Source organism: Hypanus sabinus, chromosome 2 (assembly GCF_030144855.1).
Source record: "Hypanus sabinus isolate sHypSab1 chromosome 2, sHypSab1.hap1, whole genome shotgun sequence".
Lineage (NCBI taxonomy): Eukaryota > Metazoa > Chordata > Chondrichthyes > Myliobatiformes > Dasyatidae > Hypanus > Hypanus sabinus.
The window spans coordinates 160,903,154-160,930,665 of NC_082707.1; the positions used below are offsets into that span (position 1 = coordinate 160,903,154).

The window sequence follows — 27,512 nt, forward strand, 5'->3', positions numbered from 1 at the left end:
GATAATAGTAACATGTTATATTAAATAGCGAAGTTCAAAGACTTTAATTATTAAAGTTTCTGCCTGGGATTTCAGTGATCCCTTTACCCGCAAACAAAGGCTCCTAATCAATCTTAGCAAGTTGTCTAATGATTAGACTTGTCCCAGGTTAGGCCTTTGACTTGTGACCAGCCTTATCTTTGTCCATAACTATTTTACAACTGGTGTCAAACTGCAGCCCCCGTTTGATGAGCCTCACTTCCCAGGAGGATCAGTTGTTATCCACTCGAGAACAATGTCTGCACATTGCTTCAGAAACCTCTCCTGAACACATTTAACAAATTCTGCCTACATCTGATCCTTTCCTATGTTTGTCCAAGTTGCATTAGGGAAGTTAAAATCACCAACTCTTACACCTTTATAGTTCCTCCAGCTGTCTGTGAGCTTCCAACATATTTGCTACTTTATTTCCTCGGACCGTTTGGGGACCTATAATACAACCCCATCAACGTGACCAGCCTCTTACTTCTGGATTCGTCACACAGATATTCCCCAGGAATGTTCTCTTTAATCAAAAATCTAGCTCCCCCCTCCTCTTTTGCCTTCACCTCATTCATACCCAAGACATCTGCACCCCAGAACATTCAGCTGCCACATGTGCCAGTCCCTCCACCACGTCATATCATGCCCTGAGCCCATCCGTGTAACGTCACACCCCCTGAGCCCATACGTATAATGTCACACCCCCTGAGCACATCCGTGTAATGTCAGACCCCCGAGCCCATCCGTGTAATGTCACCCCTGAGCCCATCCATGTAACGTCACACCCCCTGAGCCCATGCGTGTCATGTTACACCCCCTGAGCCCATCCGTGTAATGTCAGACCCCACGAGCCCATCCGTGTAATGTCACCCCCGAGCCCATCCGTGTAATGTCACCCCCCCTGAGCCCATCCATGTAATGTCAGACCCCCCGAGCCCATCCGTGTAATGTCACCCCTGAGCCCATCCATGTCATGTCACACCCCCTGAGCCCATACATGTAATGTCACACCCCCCGAGCCCATCGGTGTAATGTCACACCCCCTGAGTCCATCCGTGTAATGTCACACCCTGAACCCATCCATGTAATGTCACACCTCCTGAGTCCATCCGTGTAATGTCACACCCCCCGAGCCCATCCATGTAGTCAGGACCCCCGAGCCCATCCGTGTAATGTCACCCCCACCCGAGCCCATCCGTGTAATGTCACACCCCCTGAGTCCATCCATGTAATGTCACCCCCCCGAGCCCATCCATGTAATGTCACACCCCCTGAGCCCATCCGTGTAATGTCACCTCCTGAGCCCAATCCGTGTAATGTCACACCCCCTGAGCCCATCCATGTAATGTCACACCCACCGAGCCCATCTGTGTAATGTCACCCCCTGAGCCCATCTGTGTAATGTCAGACCCCCTGAGCCCATCTGTGTAATGTCACCCCCTGAGCCCATCCGTGTAATGTCAGACCTCCCCGAGCCCATCCGTGTAATGTCACACCCCCTGAATCCATCCCTGTAATGTCACACCCCCCGAGCCCATCCGTGTAATGTCACACCCCCCGAGCCCATCCGTGTAATGTCACACCCCCCCGAGCCCATCTGTGTATTGTCACACCCCCTGAGCCCATCCGTGTAATGTCACCACCTGAGCCCATCTATGTAATGTCACACCCCCTGAGCCCATCCATGTAATGTCACCTCCTGAGCCCAATCCGTGTAATGTCACCCCCTGAGCCCATCCGTGTAATGTCACACCCCCGAATCCATCCGTGGAATGTCACCCCCCCGAGCCCATCCGTGTAATGTCACACCCCCCGAGCCCATCCGTGTAATCACACCCCCTGAATCCATCCGTGTAATGTCACCCCCCCCGAGCCCATCCATGTAATGTCACACCCCCCGAGCCCATCCGTGTAATGTCACACCCCCTGAGCCCATCCGTGTATTGTCACCTCCTGAGCCCATCCGTGTAATGTCACCCCCTGAGCCCATCTATGTAATGTCACACCCCATGAGCCCATCCGTGTAATGTCATACACCCTGAGCCCATCCATGTAATGTCACACCCCCTGAGCCCATCCGTGTAATGTCACACCCCGAACCCATCCGTGTAATGTCACACCCCCTGAGTCCATCCGTGTAATGTCACACCCCCCGAGCCCATCCGTGTAGTCAGGACCCCCGAGCCCATCCGTGTAATGTCACCCCCCCCCCCCGAGCCCAATCCGTGTCATGTCAGACCCCCTGAGCCCATCCATGTAATGTCACACCCCCTGAGCCCAATCCGTGTCATGTCAGACCACCTGAGCCCATCCGTGTAATGTCACCCCCTGAGCCCAATCCGTGTCATGTCACCCCCTGAGCCCAACCGTGTAATGTCACACCCCCTGAATCCATCCGTGTAATGTCACCCACCCGAGCCCATCCGTGTAATGTCACACCCCCTGAATCCATCCGTGTAATGTCACCCCCCCGAGCCCATCCGTGTAATGTCACACCCCCTGAGTCCATCGGTGTAATGTCACACCCCCCGAGCCCATCCGTGTAGTCAGGACCCCCGAGCCCATCCGTGTAATGTCACTCCCCCCCGAGCCCATCCGTGTATTGTCACACCCCCTGAGTCCATCCGTGTAATGCCACCCCCTGAGTCCATCCGTTTAATGTCACCCCCCCCGAGCCCATCCGTGTGATGTCACACCCCCTGAGCCCATCCGTGTAATGTCACCCCCTGAGCCCATCCGTGTAATGTCACCTCCAGAGCCCAATCCGTGTAATGTCACCCCCTGAGCCCATCTGTGTAATGTCACCCCCTGAGCCCATCCGTGTAATGTCAGACCCCCCGAGCCCATCCGTGTAATGTCACACCCCCTGAGCCCATCCGTGTAATGTCACCCCCTGAGCCCATCCGTGTAATGTCACACCCCCTGAGCCCAATCCATGTAATGTCACACCCCCTGAGCCCAATCCGTGTCATGTCACACCCCCTGAGCCCAATCCGTGTCATGTCAGACCCCCTGAGCCCATCCGTGTAATGTCACCCCCTGAGCCCAATCCATGTAATGTCACCCCCTGAGCCCAATCCGTGTCATGTCACCCCCTGAGCCCAATCCATGTAATGTCACCCCCTGAGCCGATCTGTGTAATGTCACCCCCTGAGCCCATCCGTGTAATGTCAGACCCCCCGAGCCCATCCGTGTAATGTCATACCCCCTGAATCCATCCGTGTAATGTCACCCCCCCGAGCCCATCCGTGTAATGTCACCCCCCCGAGCCCATCCGTGTAATGTCACACCCCCTGAGCCCATCCGTGTAATGTCACACCCTCTGAGCCCATCCGTGTATTGTCACACCCCCTGAGCCCATCCGTGTAATGTCACCCCCTGAGCCCATCCGTGTAATGTCACACCCCCTGAGCCCAATCCATGTAATGTCACACCCCCTGAGCCCAATCCGTGTCATGTCACACCCCCTGAGCCCAATCCGTGTCATGTCAGACCCCCTGAGCCCATCCGTGTAATGTCACCCCCTGAGCCCAATCCATGTAATGTCACCCCCTGAGCCCAATCCGTGTCATGTCACCCCCTGAGCCCAATCCATGTAATGTCACCCCCTGAGCCGATCTGTGTAATGTCACCCCCTGAGCCCATCCGTGTAATGTCAGACCCCCCGAGCCCATCCGTGTAATGTCATACCCCCTGAATCCATCCGTGTAATGTCACCCCCCCGAGCCCATCCGTGTAATGTCACCCCCCCGAGCCCATCCGTGTAATGTCACACCCCCTGAGCCCATCCGTGTATTGTCACACCCCCTGAGCCCCTCCGTAATGTCACCCCCTGAGCCCATCTATGTAATGTCACACCCCCTGAGCCCATCTATGTAATGTCACACCCCCTGAGCCCATCCGTGTAATGTCACCCCTGAGCCCATCCGTGTCATGTCACACCCCCTGAGCCCATCCATGTAATGTCACACCCCCTGAGCCCATCCGTGTAATGTCACACCCCGAACCCATCCATGTAATGTCACACCCCCTGAGTCCATCCGTGTAATGTCACACCCCCCGAGCCCATCCGTGTAGTCAGGACCCCCGAGCCCATCCGTGTAATGTCACCCCCCCCGAGCCCATCCGTGTATTGTCACACCCCCTGAGTCCATCCGTGTAATGCCACCCCCTGAGTCAATCCGTGTAATGTCACCCCCCCCGAGCCCATCCGTGTAATGTCACACCCGCTGAGCCCATCCGTGTAATGTCACCCCCTGAGCCCATCCGTGTAATGTCACCCCCTGAGCCCATCTGTGTAATGTCACCTCCTGAGCCCATCCGTGTAATGTCACACCCCCTGAGCCCATCCGTGTAATGTCACCCCCTGAGCCCATCACATCCCCTGAGCCCATCCGTGTAATGTCACACCCCGAACCCATCCGTGTAATGTCACACCCCCTAAGTCCATCCGTGTAATGTCACACCCCCCGAGCCCATCCGTGTAGTCAGGACCCCCGAGCACATCCGTGTAATGTCACCCCCCCCGAGCCCATCCGTGTATTGTCACACCCCCTGAGTTCATCCGTGTAATGTCACCCCCCCCCGAGCCCATCCGTGTATTGTCACACCCCCTGAGCCCATCCGTGTAATGTCACCCCCTGAGCCCATCCGTGTAATGTCACCTCCTGAGCCCAATCCGTGTAATGTCACCCCCTGAGCCCATCTGTGTAATGTCACCCACTGAGCCAATCCGTGTAATGTCAGACCCCCCGAGCCCATCCGTGTAATGTCACACCCCTGAGCCCATCCATGTAATGTCAGACCCCCCGAGCCCATCCATGTAATGTCACCTCCTGAGACCAATCCGTGTAATGTCACCCCCTGAGCCCATCCGTGTAATGTCACACCCCCTGAATCCATCCGTGTAATGTCACCCCCCCGAGCCCATCCGTGTAATGTCACACCCCCTGAATCCATCCGTGTAATGTCACCCCCCCGAGCCCATCCGTGTAATGTCACACCCCCCGAGCCCATCCGTGTAATGTCACACCCCCTGAGCCCATCCGTGTATTGTCACCTCCTGAGCCCATCCGGGTAATGTCACCCCCTGAGCCCATCTATGTAATGTCACACCCCATGAGCCCATCCGTGTAATGTCACCCCTGAGCCCATCCGTGTAATGTCACACCCCCTGAGTCCATCCGTGTAATGTCACACCCCCCGAGCCCATCCGTGTAGTCAGGACCCCCGAGCCCATCCATGTAATGTCACCACCCCCCGAGCCCAATCCGTGTCATGTCAGACCCCCTGAGCCCATCCGTGTAACGTCACACCCCCTGAGCCCAATCCGTGTCATGTAAGACCCCCTGAGCCCATCCGTGTAATGTCACCCCCTGAGCCCAATCCGTGTCATGTCACCCCCTGATCCCATCCGTGTAATGTCACACCCCCTGAGCCCATCCGTGAAATGTCACACCCCCTGAGCCCATCCGTGAAATGTCACACCCCCTGAGCCCATCCTTGTAATGTCAGACCCCCTGAGCCCATCCGTGTAATGTCAGACCCCGAGCCCATCCGTGTAATGTCACCACCTTAGCCCATCCGTGTAATGTCAGACCCCCCCCGAGTCTAATCCGTGTAATGTCACCCCCTGAGCCCATCCGTGTAATGTCACCCCCCGAGCCCATCCGTGTAATGTCACACCCCCTGAGTCCATCAGTAATGTCACACCCCCGAGCCCATCCGTGTCATGTCACCCCCTGAGCCCATCCGTGTCATGTCACCCCCTGAGCCTATCCGTGTCATGTCACACCCCCTGAGCCCATCCGTGTCATGTCACCCCCTGAGCCCATCCGTGTCATGTCACCCCCTGAGCCTATCCGTGTCATGTCACACCCCCTGAGCCCATCCGTGTCATGTCACACCCTTTGAGCCCAATCCGTGTCATGTCACACCCCCTGAGCCCATCCGTGTCATGTCACCCCCTGAGCCCATCCGTGTAATGTCACACCTACCGAGCCCATCCTTGTAATGTCAGACCCCCTGAGTCCATCCGTGTAATGCCACCCCCTGAGTCCATCCGTGTAATGACACACCCCCCGAGCCTATCCGTGTAATGTCACACCTCCTGAGCCCATCCGTGTAATGTCACCCCCTGAGCCCATCCGTGTAATGTCACCTCCTGAGCCCAATCCGTGTAATGTCACCCCCTGAGCCCATCTGTGTAATGTCACCCCTTGAGCGCATCCGTGTAATGTCAGACCCCCCGAGCCCATCCGTGTAATGTCACACCCCCTGAGCCCATCCGTGTAATGTCACCTCCTGAGCCCATCCGTGTAATGTCACCCCCTGAGCCCATCTGTGTAATGTCACCCCCTGAGCCCATCCGTGTAATGTCAGACCTCCCCGAGCCCATCCGTATAATGTCACACCCCCTGAATCCATCCCTGTAATGTCACACCCCCCGAGCCCATCCGTGTAATGTCACACCCCCCGAGCCCATCCGTGTAATGTCACACCCCCCCGAGCCCATCTGTGTATTGTCACACCCCCTGAGCCCATCCGTGTAATGTCACCACCTGAGCCCATCTATGTAATGTCACACCCCCTGAGCCCATCCATGTAATGTCACCTCCTGAGCCCAATCCGTGTAATGTCACCCTCTGAGCCCATCCGTGTAATGTCACACCCCCGAATCCATCCGTGGAATGTCACCCCCCCGAGCCCATCCGTGTAATGTCACACCCCCCGAGCCCATCCGTGTAATCACACCCCCTGAATCCATCCGTGTAATGTCACCCCCCCGAGCCCATCCATGTAATGTCACACCCCCCGAGCCCATCCGTGTAATGTCACACCCCCTGAGCCCATCCGTGTATTGTCACCTCCTGAGCCCATCCGTGTAATGTCACCCCCTGAGCCCATCCATGTAATGTCACACCCCATGAGCCCATCCGTGTAATGTCATACACCCTGAGCCCATCCATGTAATGTCACACCCCCTGAGCCCATCCGTGTAATGTCACACCCCGAACCCATCCGTGTAATGTCACACCCCCTGAGTCCATCCGTGTAATGTCACACCCCCCGAGCCCATCCGTGTAGTCAGGACACCCGAGCCCATCCGTGTAATGTCACCCCCCGCCCGAGCCCAATCCGTGTCATGTCAGACCCCCTGAGCCCATCCATGTAATGTCACACCCCCTGAGCCCAATCCGTGTCATGTCAGACCACCTGAGCCCATCCGTGTAATGTCACCCCCTGAGCCCAATCCGTGTCATGTCACCCCCTGAGCCCAACCGTGTAATGTCACACCCCATGAATCCATCCGTGTAATGTCACCCACCCGAGCCCATCCGTGTAATGTCACACCCCCTGAATCCATCCGTGTAATGTCACCCCCCCGAGCCCATCCGTGTAATGTCACACCCCCTGAGTCCATCGGTGTAATGTCACACCCCCCGAGCCCATCCGTGTAGTCAGGACCCCCGAGCCCATCCGTGTAATGTCACTCCCCCCCGAGCCCATCCGTGTATTGTCACACCCCCTGAGTCCATCCGTGTAATGCCACCCCCTGAGTCCATCCGTTTAATGTCACCCCCCCCGAGCCCATCCGTGTGATGTCACACCCCCTGAGCCCATCCGTGTAATGTCACCCCCTGAGCCCATCCGTGTAATGTCACCTCCAGAGCCCAATCCGTGTAATGTCACCCCCTGAGCCCATCTGTGTAATGTCACCCCCTGAGCCCATCCGTGTAATGTCAGACCCCCCGAGCCCATCCGTGTAATGTCACACCCCCTGAGCCCAATCCGTGTAATGTCACCCCCTGAGCCCATCCGTGTAATGTCAGACCCCCTGAGCCCAATCCGTGTCATGTCACACCCCCTGAGCCCAATCCGTGTCATGTCAGACCCCCTGAGCCCATCCGTGTAATGTCACCCCCTGAGCCCAATCCATGTAATGTCACCCCCTGAGCCCAATCCCTGTCATGTCACCCCCTGAGCCCAATCCATGTAATGTCACCCCCTGAGCCGATCTGTGTAATGTCACCCCCTGAGCCCATCCGTGTAATGTCAGACCCCCCGAGCCCATCCGTGTAATGTCATACCCCCTGAATCCATCCGTGTAATGTCACCCCCCCGAGCCCATCCGTGTAATGTCACCCCCCCGAGCCCATCCGTGTAATGTCACACCCCCTGAGCCCATCCGTGTAATGTCACACCCTCTGAGCCCATCCGTGTATTGTCACACCCCCTGAGCCCCTCCGTAATGTCACCCCCTGAGCCCATCTATGTAATGTCACACCCCCTGAGCCCATCCGTGTAATGTCACCCCTGAGCCCATCCGTGTCATGTCACACCCCCTGAGCCCATCCATGTAATGTCACACCCCCTGAGCCCATCCGTGTAATGTCACACCCCGAACCCATCCATGTAATGTCACACCCCCTGAGTCCATCCGTGTAATGTCACACCCCCCGAGCCCATCCGTGTAGTCAGGACCCCCGAGCCCATCCGTGTAATGTCACCCCCCCCGAGCCCATCCGTGTATTGTCACACCCCCTGAGTCCATCCGTGTAATGTCACACCCCCTGAGCCCATCCGTGTAATGTCACACCCCGAACCCATCCATGTAATGTCACACCCCCTGAGTCCATCCGTGTAATGTCACACCCCCCGAGCCCATCCGTGTAGTCAGGACCCCCGAGCCCATCCGTGTAATGTCACCCCCCCGAGCTCATCCGTGTATTGTCACACCCCCTGAGTCCATCCGTGTAATGCCACCCCCTGAGTCAATCCGTGTAATGTCACCCCCCCCGAGCCCATCCGTGTAATGTCACACCCGCTGAGCCCATCCGTGTAATGTCACCCCCTGAGCCCATCCGTGTAATGTCACCCCCTGAGCCCATCTGTGTAATGTCACCTCCTGAGCCCATCCGTGTAATGTCACACCCCCTGAGCCCATCCGTGTAATGTCACCCCCTGAGCCCATCACATCCCCTGAGCCCATCCGTGTAATGTCACACCCCGAACCCATCCGTGTAATGTCACACCCCCTGAGTCCATCCGTGTAATGTCACACCCCCCGAGCCCATCCGTGTAGTCAGGACCCCCGAGCACATCCGTGTAATGTCACCCCCCCCGAGCCCATCCGTGTATTGTCACACCCCCTGAGTTCATCCGTGTAATGCCACTCCCGAGTCCATCCGTGTAATGTCACCCCCCCCCGAGCCCATCCGTGTATTGTCACACCCCCTGAGCCCATCCGTGTAATGTCACCCCCTGAGCCCTTCCGTGTAATGTCACCTCCTGAGCCCAATCCGTGTAATGTCACCCCCTGAGCCCATCTGTGTAATGTCACCCACTGAGCCAATCCGTGTAATGTCAGACCCCCCGAGCCCATCCGTGTAATGTCACACCCCTGAGCCCATCCATGTAATGTCAGACCCCCCGAGCCCATCCATGTAATGTCACCTCCTGAGACCAATCCGTGTAATGTCACCCCCTGAGCCCATCCGTGTAATGTCACACCCCCTGAATCCATCCGTGTAATGTCACCCCCCCGAGCCCATCCGTGTAATGTCACACCCCCTGAATCCATCCGTGTAATGTCACCCCCCCGAGCCCATTCGTGTAATGTCACACCCCCCGAGCCCATCCGTGTAATGTCACACCCCCTGAGCCCATCCGTGTATTGTCACCTCCTGAGCCCATCCGTGTAATGTCACCCTCTGAGCCCATCTATGTAATGTCACACCCCATGAGCCCATCCGTGTAATGTCACCCCTGAGCCCATCCGTGTAATGTCACACCCCCTGAGTCCATCCGTGTAATGTCACACCCCCCGAGCCCATCCGTGTAGTCAGTACCCCCGAGCCCATCCATGTAATGTCACCACCCCCCGAGCCCAATCCGTGTCATGTCAGACCCCCTGAGCCCATCCGTGTAACGTCACACCCCCTGAGCCCAATCCGTGTCATGTAAGACCCCCTGAGCCCATCCATGTAATGTCACCCCCTGAGCCCAATCCGTGTCATGTCACCCCCTGATCCCATCCGTGTAATGTCACACCCCCTGAGCCCATCCGTGAAATGTCACACCCCCTGAGCCCATCCTTGTAATGTCAGACCCCCTGAGCCCATCCGTGTAATGTCAGACCCCGAGCCCAACCGTGTAATGTCACCCCCTTAGCCCATCCGTGTAATGTCAGACCCCCCCCGAGTCTAATCCGTGTAATGTCACCCCCTGAGCCCATCCGTGTAATGTCACCCCCCGAGCCCATCCGTGTAATGTCACACCCCCTGAGTCCATCAGTAATGTCACACCCCCGAGCCCATCCGTGTCATGTCACCCCCTGAGCCCATCCGTGTCATGTCACCCCCTGAGCCTATCCGTGTCATGTCACACCCCCTGAGCCCATCCGTGTCATGTCACCCCCTGAGCCCATCCGTGTCATGTCACCCCCTGAGCCTATCCGTGTCATGTCACACCCCCTGAGCCCATCCGTGTCATGTCACACCCTTTGAGCCCAATCCGTGTCATGTCACACCCCCTGAGCCCATCCGTGTCATGTCACCCCCTGAGCCCATCCGTGTAATGTCACACCTACCGAGCCCATCCTTGTAATGTCAGACCCCCTGAGTCCATCCGTGTAATGCCACCCCCTGAGTCCATCCGTGTAATAACACACCCCCCGAGCCTATCCGTGTAATGTCACACCTCCTGAGCCCATCCGTGTAATGTCACCCCCTGAGCCCATCCGTGTAATGTCACCTCCTGAGCCCAATCCGTGTAATGTCACCCCCTGAGCCCATCTGTGTAATGTCACCCCTTGAGCGCATCCGTGTAATGTCAGACCCCCCGAGCCCATCCGTGTAATGTCACACCCCCTGAGCCCATCCGTGTAATGTCACCTCCTGAGCCCATCCGTGTAATGTCACCCCCTGAGCCCATCTGTGTAATGTCACCACCTGAGCCCATCCATTTAATGTCACCCCCTGAGCCCATCTGTGTAATGTCACCTCCTGAGCCCATCCGTGTAATGTCACACCCCCTGAGCCCATCCGTGTAATGTCACCCCCTGAGCCCATCACATCCCCTGAGCCCATCCGTGTAATGTCACACCCCGAACCCATCCGTGTAATGTCACACCCCCTGAGTCCATCCCTGTAATGTCACACCACCCGAGCCCATCCGTGTAGTCGGGACCCCCGAGCCCATCCGTGTAATGTCACCCCCCCCCGAGCCCATCCGTGTATTGTCACACCCCCTGAGTTCATCCGTGTAATGCCACTCCCGAGTCCATCCGTGTAATGTCACCCCCCCCCGAGCCCTTCCGTGTAATGTCACACCCCCTGAGCCCATCCGTGTAATGTCACCCCCTGAGCCCATCCGTGTAATGTCACCTCCTGAGCCCAATCCGTGTAATGTCACCCCCTGAGCCCATCTGTGTAATGTCACCCACTGAGCCAATCCGTATAATGTCAGACCCCCCGAGCCCATCCGTGTAATGTCACACCCCTGAGCCCATCCATGTAATGTCAGACCCCCCGAGCCCATCCATGTAATGTCACCTCCTGAGACCAATCCGTGTAATGTCACCCCCTGAGCCCATCCGTGTAATGTCACACCCCCTAAATCCATCCGTGTAATGTCAGCCCCCCGAGCCCATCCGTGTAATGTCACGCCCCCTGAATCCATCCGTGTAATGTCACCCCCCGAGCCCATCCGTGTAATGTCACCCCCTGAGCCCATCTATGTAATGTCACACCCCATGAGCCCATCCGTGTAATGTCACCCCTGAGCCCATCCGTGTAATGTCACACCCCCTGAGCCCATCCATGTAATGTCACATCCCCTGAGCCCATCCGTGTAATGTCACACCCCCCCGAGCCCATCCGTGTCATGTCACACCCCCTGAGCCCATCCGTGCAATGTCACGCCCCGAACCCATCCGTGTAATGTCACACCCCCTGAGTCCATCCGTGTAGTGTCACACCCCCCGAGCCCATCCGTGTAGTCAGGACCCCCGAGCACATCCGTGTAATGTCACCCCCCCCGAGCCCATCCGTGTATTGTCACACCCCCTGAGTTCATCCGTGTAATGCCACTCCCGAGTCCATCCGTGTAATGTCACCCCCCGAGCCCATCCGTGTAATGTCACACCCCCTGAGTCCATCAGTAATGTCACACCCCCGAGCCCATCCGTGTCATGTCACCCCCTGAGCCCATCCGTGTCATGTCACCCCCTGAGCCTATCCGTGTCATGTCACACCCCCTGAGCCCATCCGTGTCATGTCACCCCCTGAGCCCACCAATGTCATGTCACCCCCTGAGCCTATCCGTGTCATGTCACACCCCCTGAGCCCATCCGTGTCATGTCACACCCTTTGAGCCCAATCCGTGTCATGTCACACCCCCTGAGCCCATCCGTGTCATGTCACCCCCTGAGCCCATCCGTGTAATGTCACACCTACTGAGCCCATCCTTGTAATGTCAGACCCCCTGAGTCCATCCGTGTAATGCCACCCCCTGAGTCCATCCGTGTAATGACACACCCCCCGAGCCTATCCGTGTAATGTCACACCTCCTGAGCCCATCCGTGTAATGTCACCCCCTGAGCCCATCCGTGTAATGTCACCTCCTGAGCCCAATCCGTGTAATGTCACCCCCTGAGCCCATCTGTGTAATGTCACCCCTTGAGCCCATCCGTGTAATGTCAGACCCCCCGAGCCCATCCGTGTAATGTCACACCCCCTGAGCCCATCCGTGTAATGTCACCTCCTGAGCCCATCCGTGTAATGTCACCCCCTGAGCCCATCTGTGTAATGTCACCACCTGAGCCCATCCGTGTAATGTCACCCCCTGAGCCCATCTGAGTAATGTCACCTCCTGAGCCCATCCGTGTAATGTCACACCCCCTGAGCCCATCCGTGTAATGTCACCCCCTGAGCCCATCTCATCCCCTGAGCCCATCCGTGTAATGTCACACCCCGAACCCATCCGTGTAATGTCACACCCCCTGAGTCCATCCGTGTAATGTCACACCCCCTGAGTCCATCCGTGTAATGTCACACCCCCCGAGCCCATCCGTGTAGTCAGGACCCCCGAGCCCATCCGTGTAATGTCACCCCCCCCCGAGCCCATCCGTGTATTGTCACACCCCCTGAGTTCATCCGTGTAATGCCACTCCCGAGTCCATCCGTGTAATGTCACCCCCCCCGAGCCCATCCGTGTAATGTCACACCCCCTGAGCCCATCCGTGTAATGTCACCCCCTGAGCCCATCCGTGTAATGTCACCTCCTGAGCCCAATCCGTGTAATGTCACCCCCTGAGCCCATCTGTGTAATGTCACCCACTGAGCCAATCCGTGTAATGTCAGACCCCCCGAGCCCATCCGTGTAATGTCACACCCCTGAGCCCATCCATGTAATGTCAGACCCCCCGAGCCCATCCATGTAATGTCACCTCCTGAGACCAATCCGTGTAATGTCACCCCCTGAGCCCATCCGTGTAATGTCACACCCCCTAAATCCATCCGTGTAATGTCAGCCCCCCGAGCCCATCCGTGTAATGTCACACCCCCTGAATCCATCCGTGTAATGTCACCCCCCGAGCCCATCCGTGTAATGTCACACCCCCTGTGCCCATCCGTGTATTGTCACCTCCTGAGCCCATCCGTGTAATGTCACCCCCTGAGCCCATCTATGTAATGTCACACCCCATGAGCCCATCCGTGTAATGTCACCCCTGAGCCCATCCGTGTAATGTCACACCCCCTGAGCCCATCCATGTAATGTCACATCCCCTGAGCCCATCCGTGTAATGTCACACCCCCCCGAGCCCATCCGTGCAATGTCACGCCCCGAACCCATCCGTGTAATGTCACACCCCCTGAGTCCATCCGTGTAATGTCACACCCCCTGAGCCCATCCGTGTAATGTCACCCCCTGAGCCCATCCGTGTAATGTCAGCTCCTGAGCCCAATCCGTGTAATGTCACCCCCTGAGCCCATCTGTGTAATGTCACCCCTTGAGCCCATCCGTGTAATGTCAGACCCACCGAGCCCATCCGTGTAATGTCACACCCCCTGAGTCCATCCGTGTAATGCCACCTCCTGAGTCCATCCGTGTAATGACACACCCCCCGAGCCTATCCGTGTAATGTCACACCCCCTGAGCCCATCCGTGTAATGTCACCCCCTGAGCCCATCCGTGTCATGTCACACCCCCTGAGCCCATCCATGTAATGTCACACCCCCTGAGCCCATCCGTGTAATGTCACACCTACTGAGCCCATCCTTGTAATGTCAGACCCCCTGAGTCCATCCGTGTAATGCCACCCCCTGAGTCCATCCGTGTAATGACACACCCCCTGAGTCCATCCGTGTAATGCCACCCCCTGAGTCCATCCGTGTAATGACACACCCCCCCGAGCCTATCCGTGTAATGTCACACCCCCTGAGCCCATCCGTGTAATGTCACCCCTGAGCCCATCCGTGTCATGTCACACCCCCTGAGCCCATCCATGTAATGTCACAACCCCTGAGCCCATCCGTGTAATGTCACACCCCCTGAGTCCATCCGTGTAATGTCACACCCCCCGAGCCCATCCGTGTAGTCAGGACCCCCGAGCCCATCCGTGTAATGTCACCCCCCCCGAACCCATCCGTGTAATGTCACACCCCCTGAGTCCATCCGTGTAGTGTCACACCCCCCGAGCCCATCCGTGTAGTCAGGACCCCCGAGCACATCCGTGTAATGTCACCCCCCCCGAGCCCATCCGTGTATTGTCACACCCCCTGAGTTCATCCGTGTAATGCCACTCCCGAGTCCATCCGTGTAATGTCACCCCCCGAGCCCATCCGTGTAATGTCACACCCCCTGAGTCCATCAGTAATGTCACACCCCCGAGCCCATCCGTGTCATGTCACCCCCTGAGCCCATCCGTGTCATGTCACCCCCTGAGCCTATCCGTGTCATGTCACACCCCCTGAGCCCATCCGTGTCATGTCACCCCCTGAGCCCACCAATGTCATGTCACCCCCTGAGCCTATCCGTGTCATGTCACACCCCCTGAGCCCATCCGTGTCATGTCACACCCTTTGAGCCCAATCCGTGTAATGTCACACCCCCTGAGCCCATCCGTGTCATGTCACCCCCTGAGCCCATCCGTGTAATGTCACACCTACTGAGCCCATCCTTGTAATGTCAGACCCCCTGAGTCCATCCGTGTAATGCCACCCCCTGAGTCCATCCGTGTAATGACACACCCCCCGAGCCTATCCGTGTAATGTCACACCTCCTGAGCCCATCCGTGTAATGTCACCCCCTGAGCCCATCCGTGTAATGTCACCTCCTGAGCCCAATCCGTGTAATGTCACCCCCTGAGCCCATCTGTGTAATGTCACCCCTTGAGCCCATCCGTGTAATGTCAGACCCCCCGAGCCCATCCGTGTAATGTCACACCCCCTGAGCCCATCCGTGTAATGTCACCTCCTGAGCCCATCCGTGTAATGTCACCCCCTGAGCCCATCTGTGTAATGTCACCACCTGAGCCCATCCGTGTAATGTCACCCCCTGAGCCCATCTGAGTAATGTCACCTCCTGAGCCCATCCGTGTAATGTCACACCCCCTGAGCCCATCCGTGTAATGTCACCCCCTGAGCCCATCTCATCCCCTGAGCCCATCCGTGTAATGTCACACCCCGAACCCATCCGTGTAATGTCACACCCCCTGAGTCCATCCGTGTAATGTCACACCCCCCGAGCCCATCCGTGTAGTCAGGACCCCCGAGCCCATCCGTGTAATGTCACCCCCCCCCGAGCCCATCCGTGTATTGTCACACCCCCTGAGTTCATCCGTGTAATGCCACTCCCGAGTCCATCCGTGTAATGTCACCCCCCCCGAGCCCATCCGTGTAATGTCACACCCCCTGAGCCCATCCGTGTAATGTCACCCCCTGAGCCCATCCGTGTAATGTCACCTCCTGAGCCCAATCCGTGTAATGTCACCCCCTGAGCCCATCTGTGTAATGTCACCCACTGAGCCAATCCGTGTAATGTCAGACCCCCCGAGCCCATCCGTGTAATGTCACACCCCTGAGCCCATCCATGTAATGTCAGACCCCCCGAGCCCATCCATGTAATGTCACCTCCTGAGACCAATCCGTGTAATGTCACCCCCTGAGCCCATCCGTGTAATGTCACACCCCCTAAATCCATCCGTGTAATGTCAGCCCCCCGAGCCCATCCGTGTAATGTCACACCCCCTGAATCCATCCGTGTAATGTCACCCCCCGAGCCCATCCGTGTAATGTCACACCCCCTGTGCCCATCCGTGTATTGTCACCTCCTGAGCCCATCCGTGTAATGTCACCCCCTGAGCCCATCTATGTAATGTCACACCCCATGAGCCCATCCGTGTAATGTCACCCCTGAGCCCATCCGTGTAATGTCACGCCCCCTGAGCCCATCCATGTAATGTCACATCCCCTGAGCCCATCCGTGTAATGTCACACCCCCCCGAGCCCATCCGTGCAATGTCACGCCCCGAACCCATCCGTGTAATGTCACACCCCCTGAGTCCATCCGTGTAATGTCACACCCCCTGAGCCCATCCGTGTAATGTCACCCCCTGAGCCCATCCGTGTAATGTCACCTCCTGAGCCCAATCCGTGTAATGTCACCCCCTGAGCCCATCTGTGTAATGTCACCCCTTGAGCCCATCCGTGTAATGTCAGACCCACCGAGCCCATCCGTGTAATGTCACACCCCCTGAGTCCATCCGTGTAATGCCACCTCCTGAGTCCATCCGTGTAATGACACACCCCCCGAGCCTATCCGTGTAATGTCACACCCCCTGAGCCCATCCGTGTAATGTCACCCCCTGAGCCCATCCGTGTCATGTCACACCCCCTGAGCCCATCCATGTAATGTCACACCCCCTGAGCCCATCCGTGTAATGTCACACCTACTGAGCCCATCCTTGTAATGTCAGACCCCCTGAGTCCATCCGTGTAATGCCACCCCCTGAGTCCATCCGTGTAATGACACACCCCCTGAGTCCATCCGTGTAATGCCACCCCCTGAGTCCATCCGTGTAATGACACACCCCCCCGAGCCTATCCGTGTAATGTCACACCCCCTGAGCCCATCCGTGTAATGTCACCCCTGAGCCCATCCGTGTCATGTCACACCCCCTGAGCCCATCCATGTAATGTCACAACCCCTGAGCCCATCCGTGTAATGTCACACCCCCTGAGTCCATCCGTGTAATGTCACACCCCCCGAGCCCATCCGTGTAGTCAGGACCCCCGAGCCCATCCGTGTAATGTCACCCCCCCCGAACCCATCCGTGTAATGTCACACCCCCTGAGTCCATCCGTGTAATGTCACACCCCCCGAGCCCATCCGTGTAGTCAGGACCCCCGAGTCCATCCGTGTAATGCCACCCCCTGAGTCCATCCGTGTAATGTCACCCCCCCCGAGCGCATCCGTGTGATCTCACAGCCCCTGAGCCCATCCGTGTAATGTCACCACCTGAGCCCATCCGTGTAATGTCACCTCCTGAGCCCAATCCGAGTAATGTCACCCCCTGAGCCCATCTGTGTAATGTCACCCCCTGAGCCCATCCGTGTAATGTCAGACCCCCCGAGTCCATCCGTGTAATGTCACCTCCTGAGCCCAATCCGAGTAATGTCACCCCCTGAGCCCATCTGTGTAATGTCACCCCCTGAGCCCATCCGTGTAATGTCAGACCCCCCGAGTCCATCCGTGTAATGTCACACCCCCTGAGCCCATCCGTGTAATGTCACCTCCTGAGCCCATCCGTGTAATGTCACACCCCCTGAGCCCATCCGTGTATTGTCACACCCCCTGAGTCCATCCGTGTAATGCCACCCCCTGAGTCCATCCGTGTAATGACACACCCCCCGAGCCTATCCGTGTAATGTCACACCCCCTGAGCCCATCCGTGTAATGTCACACCCCCTGAGTCCATCCGTGTAATGTCACACCCCCCGAGCCCATCCGTGTAGTCAGGACCCCCGAGCCCATCCGTGTAATGTCACCCCCACCGAACCCATCCGTGTAATGTCACACCCCCTGAGTCCATCCGTGTAATGTCACACCCCCCGAGCCCATCCGTGTAGTCAGGACCCCCGAGTCCATCCGTGTAATGGCACCCCCTGAGTCCATCCGTGTAATGTCACCCCCCCCGAGCGCATCCGTGTGATCTCACACCCCCTGAGCCCATCCGTGTAATGTCACCACCTGAGCCCATCCGTGTAATGTCACCTCCTGAGCCCAATCCGAGTAATGTCACCCCCTGAGCCCATCTGTGTAATGTCACCCCCTGAGCCCATCCGTGTAATGTCAGACCCCCCCGAGTCCATCCGTGTAATGTCACACCCCCTGAGCCCATCCGTGTAATGTCACCTCCTGAGCCCATCCGTGTAATGTCACACCCCCTGAGCCCATCCGTGTATTGTCACACCCCCTGAGCCCATCCGTGTAATGTCACACCCCCTGAGCCCATCCGTGTAATGTCACCCCCTGAGCCCATCCGTGTAATGTCACCACCTGAGCCCATCCGTGTAATGTCACCCCCTGAGCCCGTCCGTGTAATGTCACCCTCTGAGCCCAATCCATGTAATGTCACCCCCTGAGCCCAATCCGTGTCATGTCACCCCCTGAGCCCAATCCATGTAAAGTCACCCCCTGAGCCCATCTGTGTAATGTCACCCCCTGAGCCCATCTGTGTAACGTCACCCCCTGAGCCCATCCGTGTAATGTCAGACCCCCCGAGCCCATCCGTGTAATGTCACACCCCCTGAATCCATCCGTGTAATGTCACCCCCCGAGCCCATCCGTGTAATGTCACACCCCCCGAGCCCATCCTTGTAATGTCAGACCCCCTGAGCTCATCCGTGTAATGTCACACCCTCTGAGCCCAATCCATGTAATCTCACACCCCCTGAGCCCAATCCGTGTCATGTCACACCCCCCGAGCCCATCCGTGTCATGTCAGACCCCCTGAGCCCATCCGTGTAATGTCACACCCCCCGAGCCCATCCGTGTAATGTCTCACCCCCTGAGCCCAATCCGTGTCATGTCACACCCCCCGAGCCGATCCGTGTAATGTCACACCCTCTGAGCCCATCCGTGTATTGTCACACCCCCTGAGCCCATCCGTGTAATGTCACCCCCCCCCCGAGCCCATCCGTGTATTGTCACACCCCCTGAGTCCATCCGTGTAATGCCACCCCCTGAGTCCATCCGTGTAATGTCACCCCCCTCCGAGCCCATCCGTGTATTGTCACACCCCCTGAGCCCATCCGTGTAATGTCACACCCCCTGAGCCCATCCGTGTAATTTCACACCCCGAACCCATCCGTGTAATGTCACACCCCCTGAGTCCATCCGTGTAATGTCACACCCCCCGAGCCCATCCGTGTAGTCAGGACCCCCGAGGCCATCCGTGTAATGTCACCCCCCCCCGAGCCCATCCGTGTATTGTCACACCCCCTGAGTCCATCCGTGTAATGCCACCCCCTGAGTCCATCCGTGTAATGTCACCCCCCCCGAGCCCATCCGTGTAGTCAGGAACCCCGAGCCCATCCGTGTAATGTCACCCCCCCCCGAGCCCATCCGTGTATTGTCACACCCCCTGAGTCCATCCGTGTAATGCCACCCCCTGAGTCCATCCGTGTAATGTCACCCCCCTCCGAGCCCATCCGTGTGATGTCACACCCCCTGAGCCCATCCGTGTAATGTCACCCCCTGAGCCCATCCGTGTAATGTCACCTCCTGAGCCCAATCCGTGTAATGTCACCCCCTGAGCCCATCTGTGTAATGTCACCCCCTGAGCCCATCCGTGTAATGTCAGACCCCCCCGAGCCCATCCGTGTAATGTCACACCCCCTGAGCCCATCCGTGTAATGTCACCTCCTGAGCCCATCCGTGTAATGTCACCCCCTGAGCCCATCCGTGTAATGTCACACCCCCTGAGCCCAATCCATGTAATGTCACACCCCCTGAGCCCAATCCGTGTCATGTCACACCCCCTGAGCCCAATCCGTGTCATGTCACACCCCCTGAGCCCAATCCGTGTAATGTCAGACCCCCTGAGCCCATCCATGTAATGTCACCCCCTGAGCCCATCCGTGTAATGTCACCCCCTGAGCCCATCCGTGTAATGTCACCTCCTGAGCCCAATCCGTGTAATGTCACCCCCTGAGCCCATCTGTGTAATGTCACCCCTTGAGCCCATCCGTATAATGTCACACCCCCTGAGCCTAATCCATGTAATGTCACACCCCCCGAGCCCATCCGTGTAATGTCACACCCCCCCGAGCCCATCTGTGTATTGTCACACCCCCTGAGCCCATCCGTGTAATGTCACACCCTGAGCCCATCTATGTAATGTCACACCCCCTGAGCCCATCCATGTAATGTCACCTCCTGAGCCCAATCCATGTAATGTCACCCCCTGAGCCCATCTGTGTAATGTCATCCCCTGAGCCCATCCGTGTAATGTCTGACCCCCCGAGCCCATCCGTGTAATCACACCCCCTGAATCCATCTGTGTAACGTCACACCCTCTGAGCCCATCCGTGTATTGTCACACCCCCTGAGCCCATCCGTGTAATGTCACACCCCCTGAGCCCATCTGTGTAATTTCACACCCCGAACCCATCCGTGTAATGTCACACCCCCTGAGTCCATCCGTGTAATGTCACACCCCCCGAGCCCATCCGTGTAGTCAGGACCCCCGAGCCCATCCGTGTAATGTCACCCCCCCCCCGAGCCCATCCGTATATTGTCACACCCCCTGAGTCCATCCGTGTAATGCCACCCCCTGAGTCCATCCGTGTAATGTCACCCCCCCTGAGTCCATCCATGTAATGTCACACCCCCCGAGCCCATCCGTGTAGTCAGGACCCCCGAGCCCATCCGTGTAATGTCACCCCCCCCCGAGCCCATCCGTGTATTGTCACACCCCCTGAGTCCATCCGTGTAATGCCACCCCCTGAGTCCATCCGTGTAATGTCACCCCCCCCGAGCCCATCCGTGTGATGTCACACCCCCCGAGCCCATCCGTGTAATGTCACACCCCCCGAGCCCATCCGTGTAATGTCACCCCCTGAGCCCATCTATGTAATGTCACACCCCCTGAGCCCATCCGTGTAATGTCACCCCTGAGCCCATCCGTGTAATGTCACACCCCCTGAGCCCATCCGTGTAATGTCACCCCCTGAGCCCATCTATGTAATGTCACACCCCCTGAGCCCATCCATGTAATGTCACCTCCTGAGCCCATTCCGTGTAATGTCACCCCCTGAGCCCATCCGTGTAATGTCACACCCCCTGAATCCATCCGTGTAATGTCACCCCCCCGAGCCCATCCGTGTAATGTCACCCCCCCGAGCCCATCCGTGTAATGTCACACCCCCTGAGTCCATCCGTGTAATGTCACACCCCCCGAGCCCATCCGTGTAGTCAGGACCCCCGAGCCCATCCGTGTAATGTCACCCCCCCCCGAGCCCATCCGTGTATTGTCACACCCCCTGAGTCCATCCGTGTAATGCCACCCCCTGAGTCCATCCGTTTAATGTCACCCCCCCCGAGCCCATCCGTGTGATGTCACACCCCCTGAGCCCATCCGTGTAATGTCACCCCCTGAGCCCATCCGTGTAATGTCACCCCCTGAGCCCATCCGTGTAATGTCACCTCCAGAGCCCAATCCGTGTAATGTCACCCCCTGAGCCCATCTGTGTAATGTCACCCCCTGAGCCCATCCGTGTAATGTCAGACCCCCTGAGCCCATACATGTAATGTCACCCCCTGAGCCCATCCATGTAATGTCACCCCCTGAGCCCATCCGTGTAATGTCACCTCCTGAGCCCATCTGTGTAATGTCACCCCCTGAGCCCATCCGTGTAATGTCACACCCCCTGAGCCCAATCCATGTAATGTCACACCCCTTGAGCCCAATCCGTGTCATGTCACACCCCCTGAGCCCAATCCGTGTCATGTCAGACCCCCTGAGCCCATCCGTGTAATGTCACCCCCTGAGCCCAATCCGTGTCATGTCACCCCCTGAGCCCAATCCATGTAATGTCACCCCCTGAGCCGATCTGTGTAATGTCACCCCCTGAGCCCATCCGTGTAACGTCAGACCCCCTGAATCCATCCGTGTAATGTCACCCCCCCGAGCCCATCCGTGTAATGTCACACCCCCCGAGCCCATCCGTGTAATGTCACACCCCGAACCCATCCATGTAATGTCACACCCCCTGAGTCCATCCGTGTAATGTCACACCCCCCGAGCCCATCCGTGTATCAGGACCCCCAAGCCCATCCGTGTAATGTCACCCCCCCGAGACCATCCGTGTATTGTCACACCCCCTGAGTCCATCCGTGTAATGCCACACCCTGAGTCCATCCGTGTAATGTCACCCCCCCGAGCCCATCCGTGTTATGTCACACCCCCTGAGCCCATCCGTGTAATGTCACCCCCTGAGCCCATCCGTGTAATGTCACACCCCCTGAGCCCATCCGTGTAATGTCACCCCCTGAGCCCATCCGTGTATTGTCACACCCCCTGAGCCCATCCGTGTAATGTCACCCCCTGAGCCCATCTGTGTAATGTCACCACCTGAGCCCATCCGTGTAATGTCACCCCCTGAGCCCATCTGTGTAATGTCACCACCTGAGCCCATCCGTGTAATGTCACCCCCTGAGCCCATCTGTGTAATGTCACCTCCTGAGCCCATCCGTGTAATGTCACACCCCCTGAGCCCATCCGTGTAATGTCACCCCCTGAGCCCATCACATCCCCTGAGCCCATCCGTGTAATGTCACACCCCGAACCCATCCGTGTAATGTCACACCCCCTGAGTCCATCCGTGTAATGTCACACCCCCCGAGCCCATCCGTGTAGTCAGGACCCCCGAGCCCATCCGTATAATGTCACCCCCCCCCGAGCCCATCCGTGTATTGTCACACCCCCTGAGTTCATCCGTGTAATGCCACTCCCGAGTCCATCCGTGTAATGTCACCCCCCCCCCCCGAGCCCATCCGTGTAATGTCACACCCCCTGAGCCCATCCGTGTAATGTCACCCCCTGAGCCCATCCGTGTAATGTCACCTCCTGAGCCCAATCCGTGTAATGTCACCCCCTGAGCCCATCTGTGTAATGTCACCCACTGAGCCAATCCGTGTAATGTCAGACCCCTCGAGCCCATCCGTGTAATGTCACACCCCTGAGCCCATCCGTGTAATGTCACACCCCCTGAGCCCAATCCATGTAATGTCACCCCTGAGCCCATCCGTGTCATGTCACACCCCCTGAGCCCATCCATGTAATGTCACACCCCCTGAGCCCATCCGTGTAATGTCACCCCCCGAGCCCATTCGTATACTGTCACACCCCCTGAGCCCATCCGTGTAATGTCACCCCTGAGGCCATCCATGCCCAAAGTTTGGATATTTATCAGTCAGGCCTTGTGTATAAAATAAATGTAGTTTAGCCTACAAAACCTTTTCTCAATCCCAATATTAACCCTTTCTGTCCTGTCACTCGGATCTGCTCACTTTAAATTCAATATTACATCAACTTTATCACCTGCCATGTTGTTGCATTGGGTCCCAAAGCACTACTTTGGGTATTTGACAATCTGTTCACTTTGAGCAGTTTTAACAAGGAATGAACACCGTAAAGCTGCATGTGAAGAGCAACGAGAGACATTACAAGCGGAGATGACTTTGTGTGGATCTGAACCTCGGGTGGGACTCCACATCCCTGTGTGACGACGAAGGGAACTTCAGGCCGGATCCTGACCTCTGAAGCTGTGCATACATTTCCTCTTTCTTCTTGACTAAACTCAAAGCCTCTCTGGACATCCAAGGTTCTCTTATCTTTCCATCTCTGTCCTTCCTTCTAACAGGAACATACCTTTCCTGTACTCTGTGCTATTGATCTTTAAACACCCTCCACATTTCTGATGTGGACTTGCCGGAGAAAAGGTTCGCAATTAATAGTTCCTGCCTAATGCCCTCATAATTAGCCCTACTCCAATTTAAAACTCTCCCACAAGGACCATGCCTATCCTTATCTCTAGGTGTCCTGAAAGTTATGGAGTTGGGGTCACAGTTTCCTAACTGTCAGCCACCTGGCCAGGTTCATCACACAACACCAGGTCCAGTATGACCCCTCCTCTCACTGGACAGTCCACATATTGATTTAAGAAACCTTCCTGGATACACTTAACAAACTCCGTCCCATCTAATCCTCCTGCACTAAGAAGGTCCCAGTTTATATTAGGGAAGTTGAAATCCCCTTGACAACAACCCTGTTATTTTTGCACATTTCCTTAATCTGGTTCCATTTCTGTTGCTCAATGTCCCGATGGCTACAGGGGGTCTGCAGTACAATACCATCGTGTGATTACACCTTTCCTATTCCTCAGTTCTACCCAAATGATTCAATGTCTGAGCCCTCCATTATGTCTTCCCGGAGTGCAGCTGTGATATTGTCCTGGATTAGTAGTGCGACTCCCAATTCTTTTACTTCCTCCTCTTTCTCTGGTTACTCTGGGTGTGACCACCTCTTCAAAAGTCTCGTCCATAATATCTTCAGTCTCACAACTGATCCTGAGTACATCCAGCTCCAGCTCTACACTTTGACAATTCAAGTACTTTTTTAGAGCCATTTCTTAAGCACTGTGAGGGTTTCTACTTCCACCAGCTGTTCAGGCAGTGTTTTCTGAGTTGCAAAAAAAAATCAAATCCCCTCAAATCCCATCTAAACCCCTTAACTCTCACCTTAAGTCTATGTGAAAAAGAATTCTGCTGATGACACCATGTATCCCTATAAACTGACTTTCATACGCACAGTAAACAAGAAGAAATATTACACAAAGTGAGCTCCCAAAACGAGAAAATCAAAGTTTGTTTTTTCTTTATTGCACTTGTCCAAATTGAAAGGGAAAATTAAGAAAAACCTAGCATAAGCCCCCCAAAGTTAAATATATCTGTGCTATTTTTTTCTCTGTTAAGCCTTTCCAGATCTTACAGTCTCTTTCTTTCTCCCTACTGACTGGATGGTTTCTACATTTCTTATTTTTCTCTTCATTCAGTTGTACAGAGATGTAAACCAATGACAACGCAGCTTATCCTCGTTCTGCACAAGCAATTAGCCTCCATTGTAACAACAGGCTGAACACGTCGGGCACAACTTTACACAAACTGTTGGCTTGCCTGATGCCCTGTAAACTGACAACACAGCCCAATTTAAAATATTTGCACTTTTGCTTAGTAACAGATTCCTTCTTGAATTGATTTGCAGACAGTGAGCGCCCAAAGTCTGCCTGTGAGCAGCAGCGAGAGCGGTTAGAAACAGAGAGGAGCCTGCATGGGCCTCTTCTGGGAGTCCACATCCTTCAGTGTGACGACGAGGGGAACTTCAGGCCGATGCAGTGTCACAGCAGCACCGGCCACTGCTGGTGCGTGGATGAAAATGGACTGGAAATTACTGGGACTAGGACAGCACCTGGATCTGCTCAACCACGTTGTGGGCTTCCAGGTTAGTCAGGTTAAAATTAAACAAACTGTTTTACAATGCATAAGGAATTTATTTTATAACAGAAATTGTATTCTGGGATTTGCAGAAAAACCTATGAGTGTTTCATAGCCTTAGGTTATCATTGGAAGAATTTATTCGGACATCTTGTGTCAGCAGTAACTGTGAAGTGTCACTAAGGCCCATAGCATCGTACAGCACAGGCCCTTCGGCCCGCCACGTTCGTTCCACCCAATGCACCCACTGTTACGCATCCCATCCACAAGTGTTAGGTCAGTAGCTTTCTGCACCTCGGCAATTCAAGTAATTGTTCAGCTGTCTCCTAAAAGCTGTGAGACTATCTTCTTCTACCAGCTCTTCAGGCAGTGCTTCCTGTGTTGGGGGAAAAAATCCCCTCAAATCTCATCTAAACCTCTTAACTCTCACCGTAAATCTATGGGCAGAAGAGTTTTGCTGACTACGTGTTGTATCCCTATAAACTGACTTTCTCACGCACAGTAAGGCAAGACAAGGCAAAGCAAGTTTATTTGTATAGCACTTCTCAAACACAAGACAGTTAAAATGCTTTACATCAAACAAGATATAAAAATCAAACATCAAATTTCAGACAATATAAAAGAGAATAAAATCACACAAAATAGATATGATAAATAGATTAAAAAAGGAATAAAGGTTACAATGCAGAAGATTCTGATTAAAAGCTTACAGCAAAAAGTTTTAAGCTCGATATAAAAGAGATTAAAGTTGGCCAGACTTCAGATCCTCTAGAAGGTTATTCCAGATATGTGGAGCATGGTAACTAAAAGCTGCCTCACCATCTTTTGTTTTGACCCTGGGGACGGTAAGCAGACCTGCCCCCAGATGACCTGAGCACTCAGGAAGGTTCATAATGCAACAAGAGATTGGAGATGTGTTTTGGCCTGAGACCATTCAGTGATTTATAAACCAGTAGTAATATTATAAAGTCAATCCTCTGATGGACAGGAAGCCAGTGTAGTGATTTGAGAACTGGAGTGATATATTCTGCTTTCTTGGTCTTAGAGAGGACTCTATCAGGTGTACTCTGAATGAGCTGTGGCTGTCTGAGGGATTTTTTTTATATAGAGACCTGTGAGGATGCCATTACAGTAATCAAGCCTTCTAAAAATAAATGCATGGACACGTTTTTCTAGACCTTGCTGAGACATAAGCAAGTCTGTCTGTTTTAGAGTGCACAAGAAGTTTATTTTATAACAAAGGATTATATTCTGGGATTTGCGGAAACACAGGAAGAGGCCATTCAGCCCACAATGTTGTGCTGAACCAATAAAAAGCGAATCAAAAGCACCAAACGCTAATCCCTCCTACCAACGCCATGTCCATATCCCTCCATCATCCTTGCATCCATGTGCCTGTCCAAACATCTCTCAGCAGTCTCTAGTGTATTTGCCTCTACCAACATACCAGGCAGCGCATTCCAGACATCCGCCACTCTCTGAGTAAAAAACTTACCCCCAAATCCTCTTTGAACCTACCCCTTCTCACCTTCAATGCATGCCCTCTGGTATTAACCATTTCAACCCTCTCTGTCCACTACCTATGCCTCTCATAATCTTATAAACCTCTATCAGATCTCCACTCAGCCTTCGGCGCTCCAGAGAAAACAACACAACTTTATCCATCCTCTCTTTATAGCAGATGCCCTCCAAACCAGGCAGCATCCTGGTAAACCTCTTCTGCACTCATGCCAAGGCCTCAACGTCCTTCCTTTAGTGGAGTGGCCTGAATCGTATGCGATACTCCAGATGTGGCCTAACCAGGGTTTTATAAAGTTGCAAAATAACCTCTTGACTTTTGAACTCAATGGCTCGACCAATAAAAACAAGCATTTCAAAAGGCTTCTCAACCAATTTATCGACCTGTGGTGCAGCTTGCAAGGAGCTAT

At 55.5% G+C, this 27,512-nt stretch overlaps 1 protein-coding gene across 2 annotated transcripts in view; it reads left to right on the forward strand.

Moving 5' to 3' along the window:
* The window catches only part of nid2a (nidogen 2a (osteonidogen)), a 157,311-nt gene that overhangs the window by 73,561 nt on the left and 56,238 nt on the right, over positions 1-27,512 (forward strand). For both annotated transcript variants that reach the window (XM_059958023.1, XM_059958018.1), the window contains exon 17: positions 25,355-25,591. In XM_059958023.1, coding sequence (XP_059814006.1) covers positions 25,355-25,591 — 237 coding nt within the window. The remainder of the gene's footprint in view (positions 1-25,354; positions 25,592-27,512) is intronic.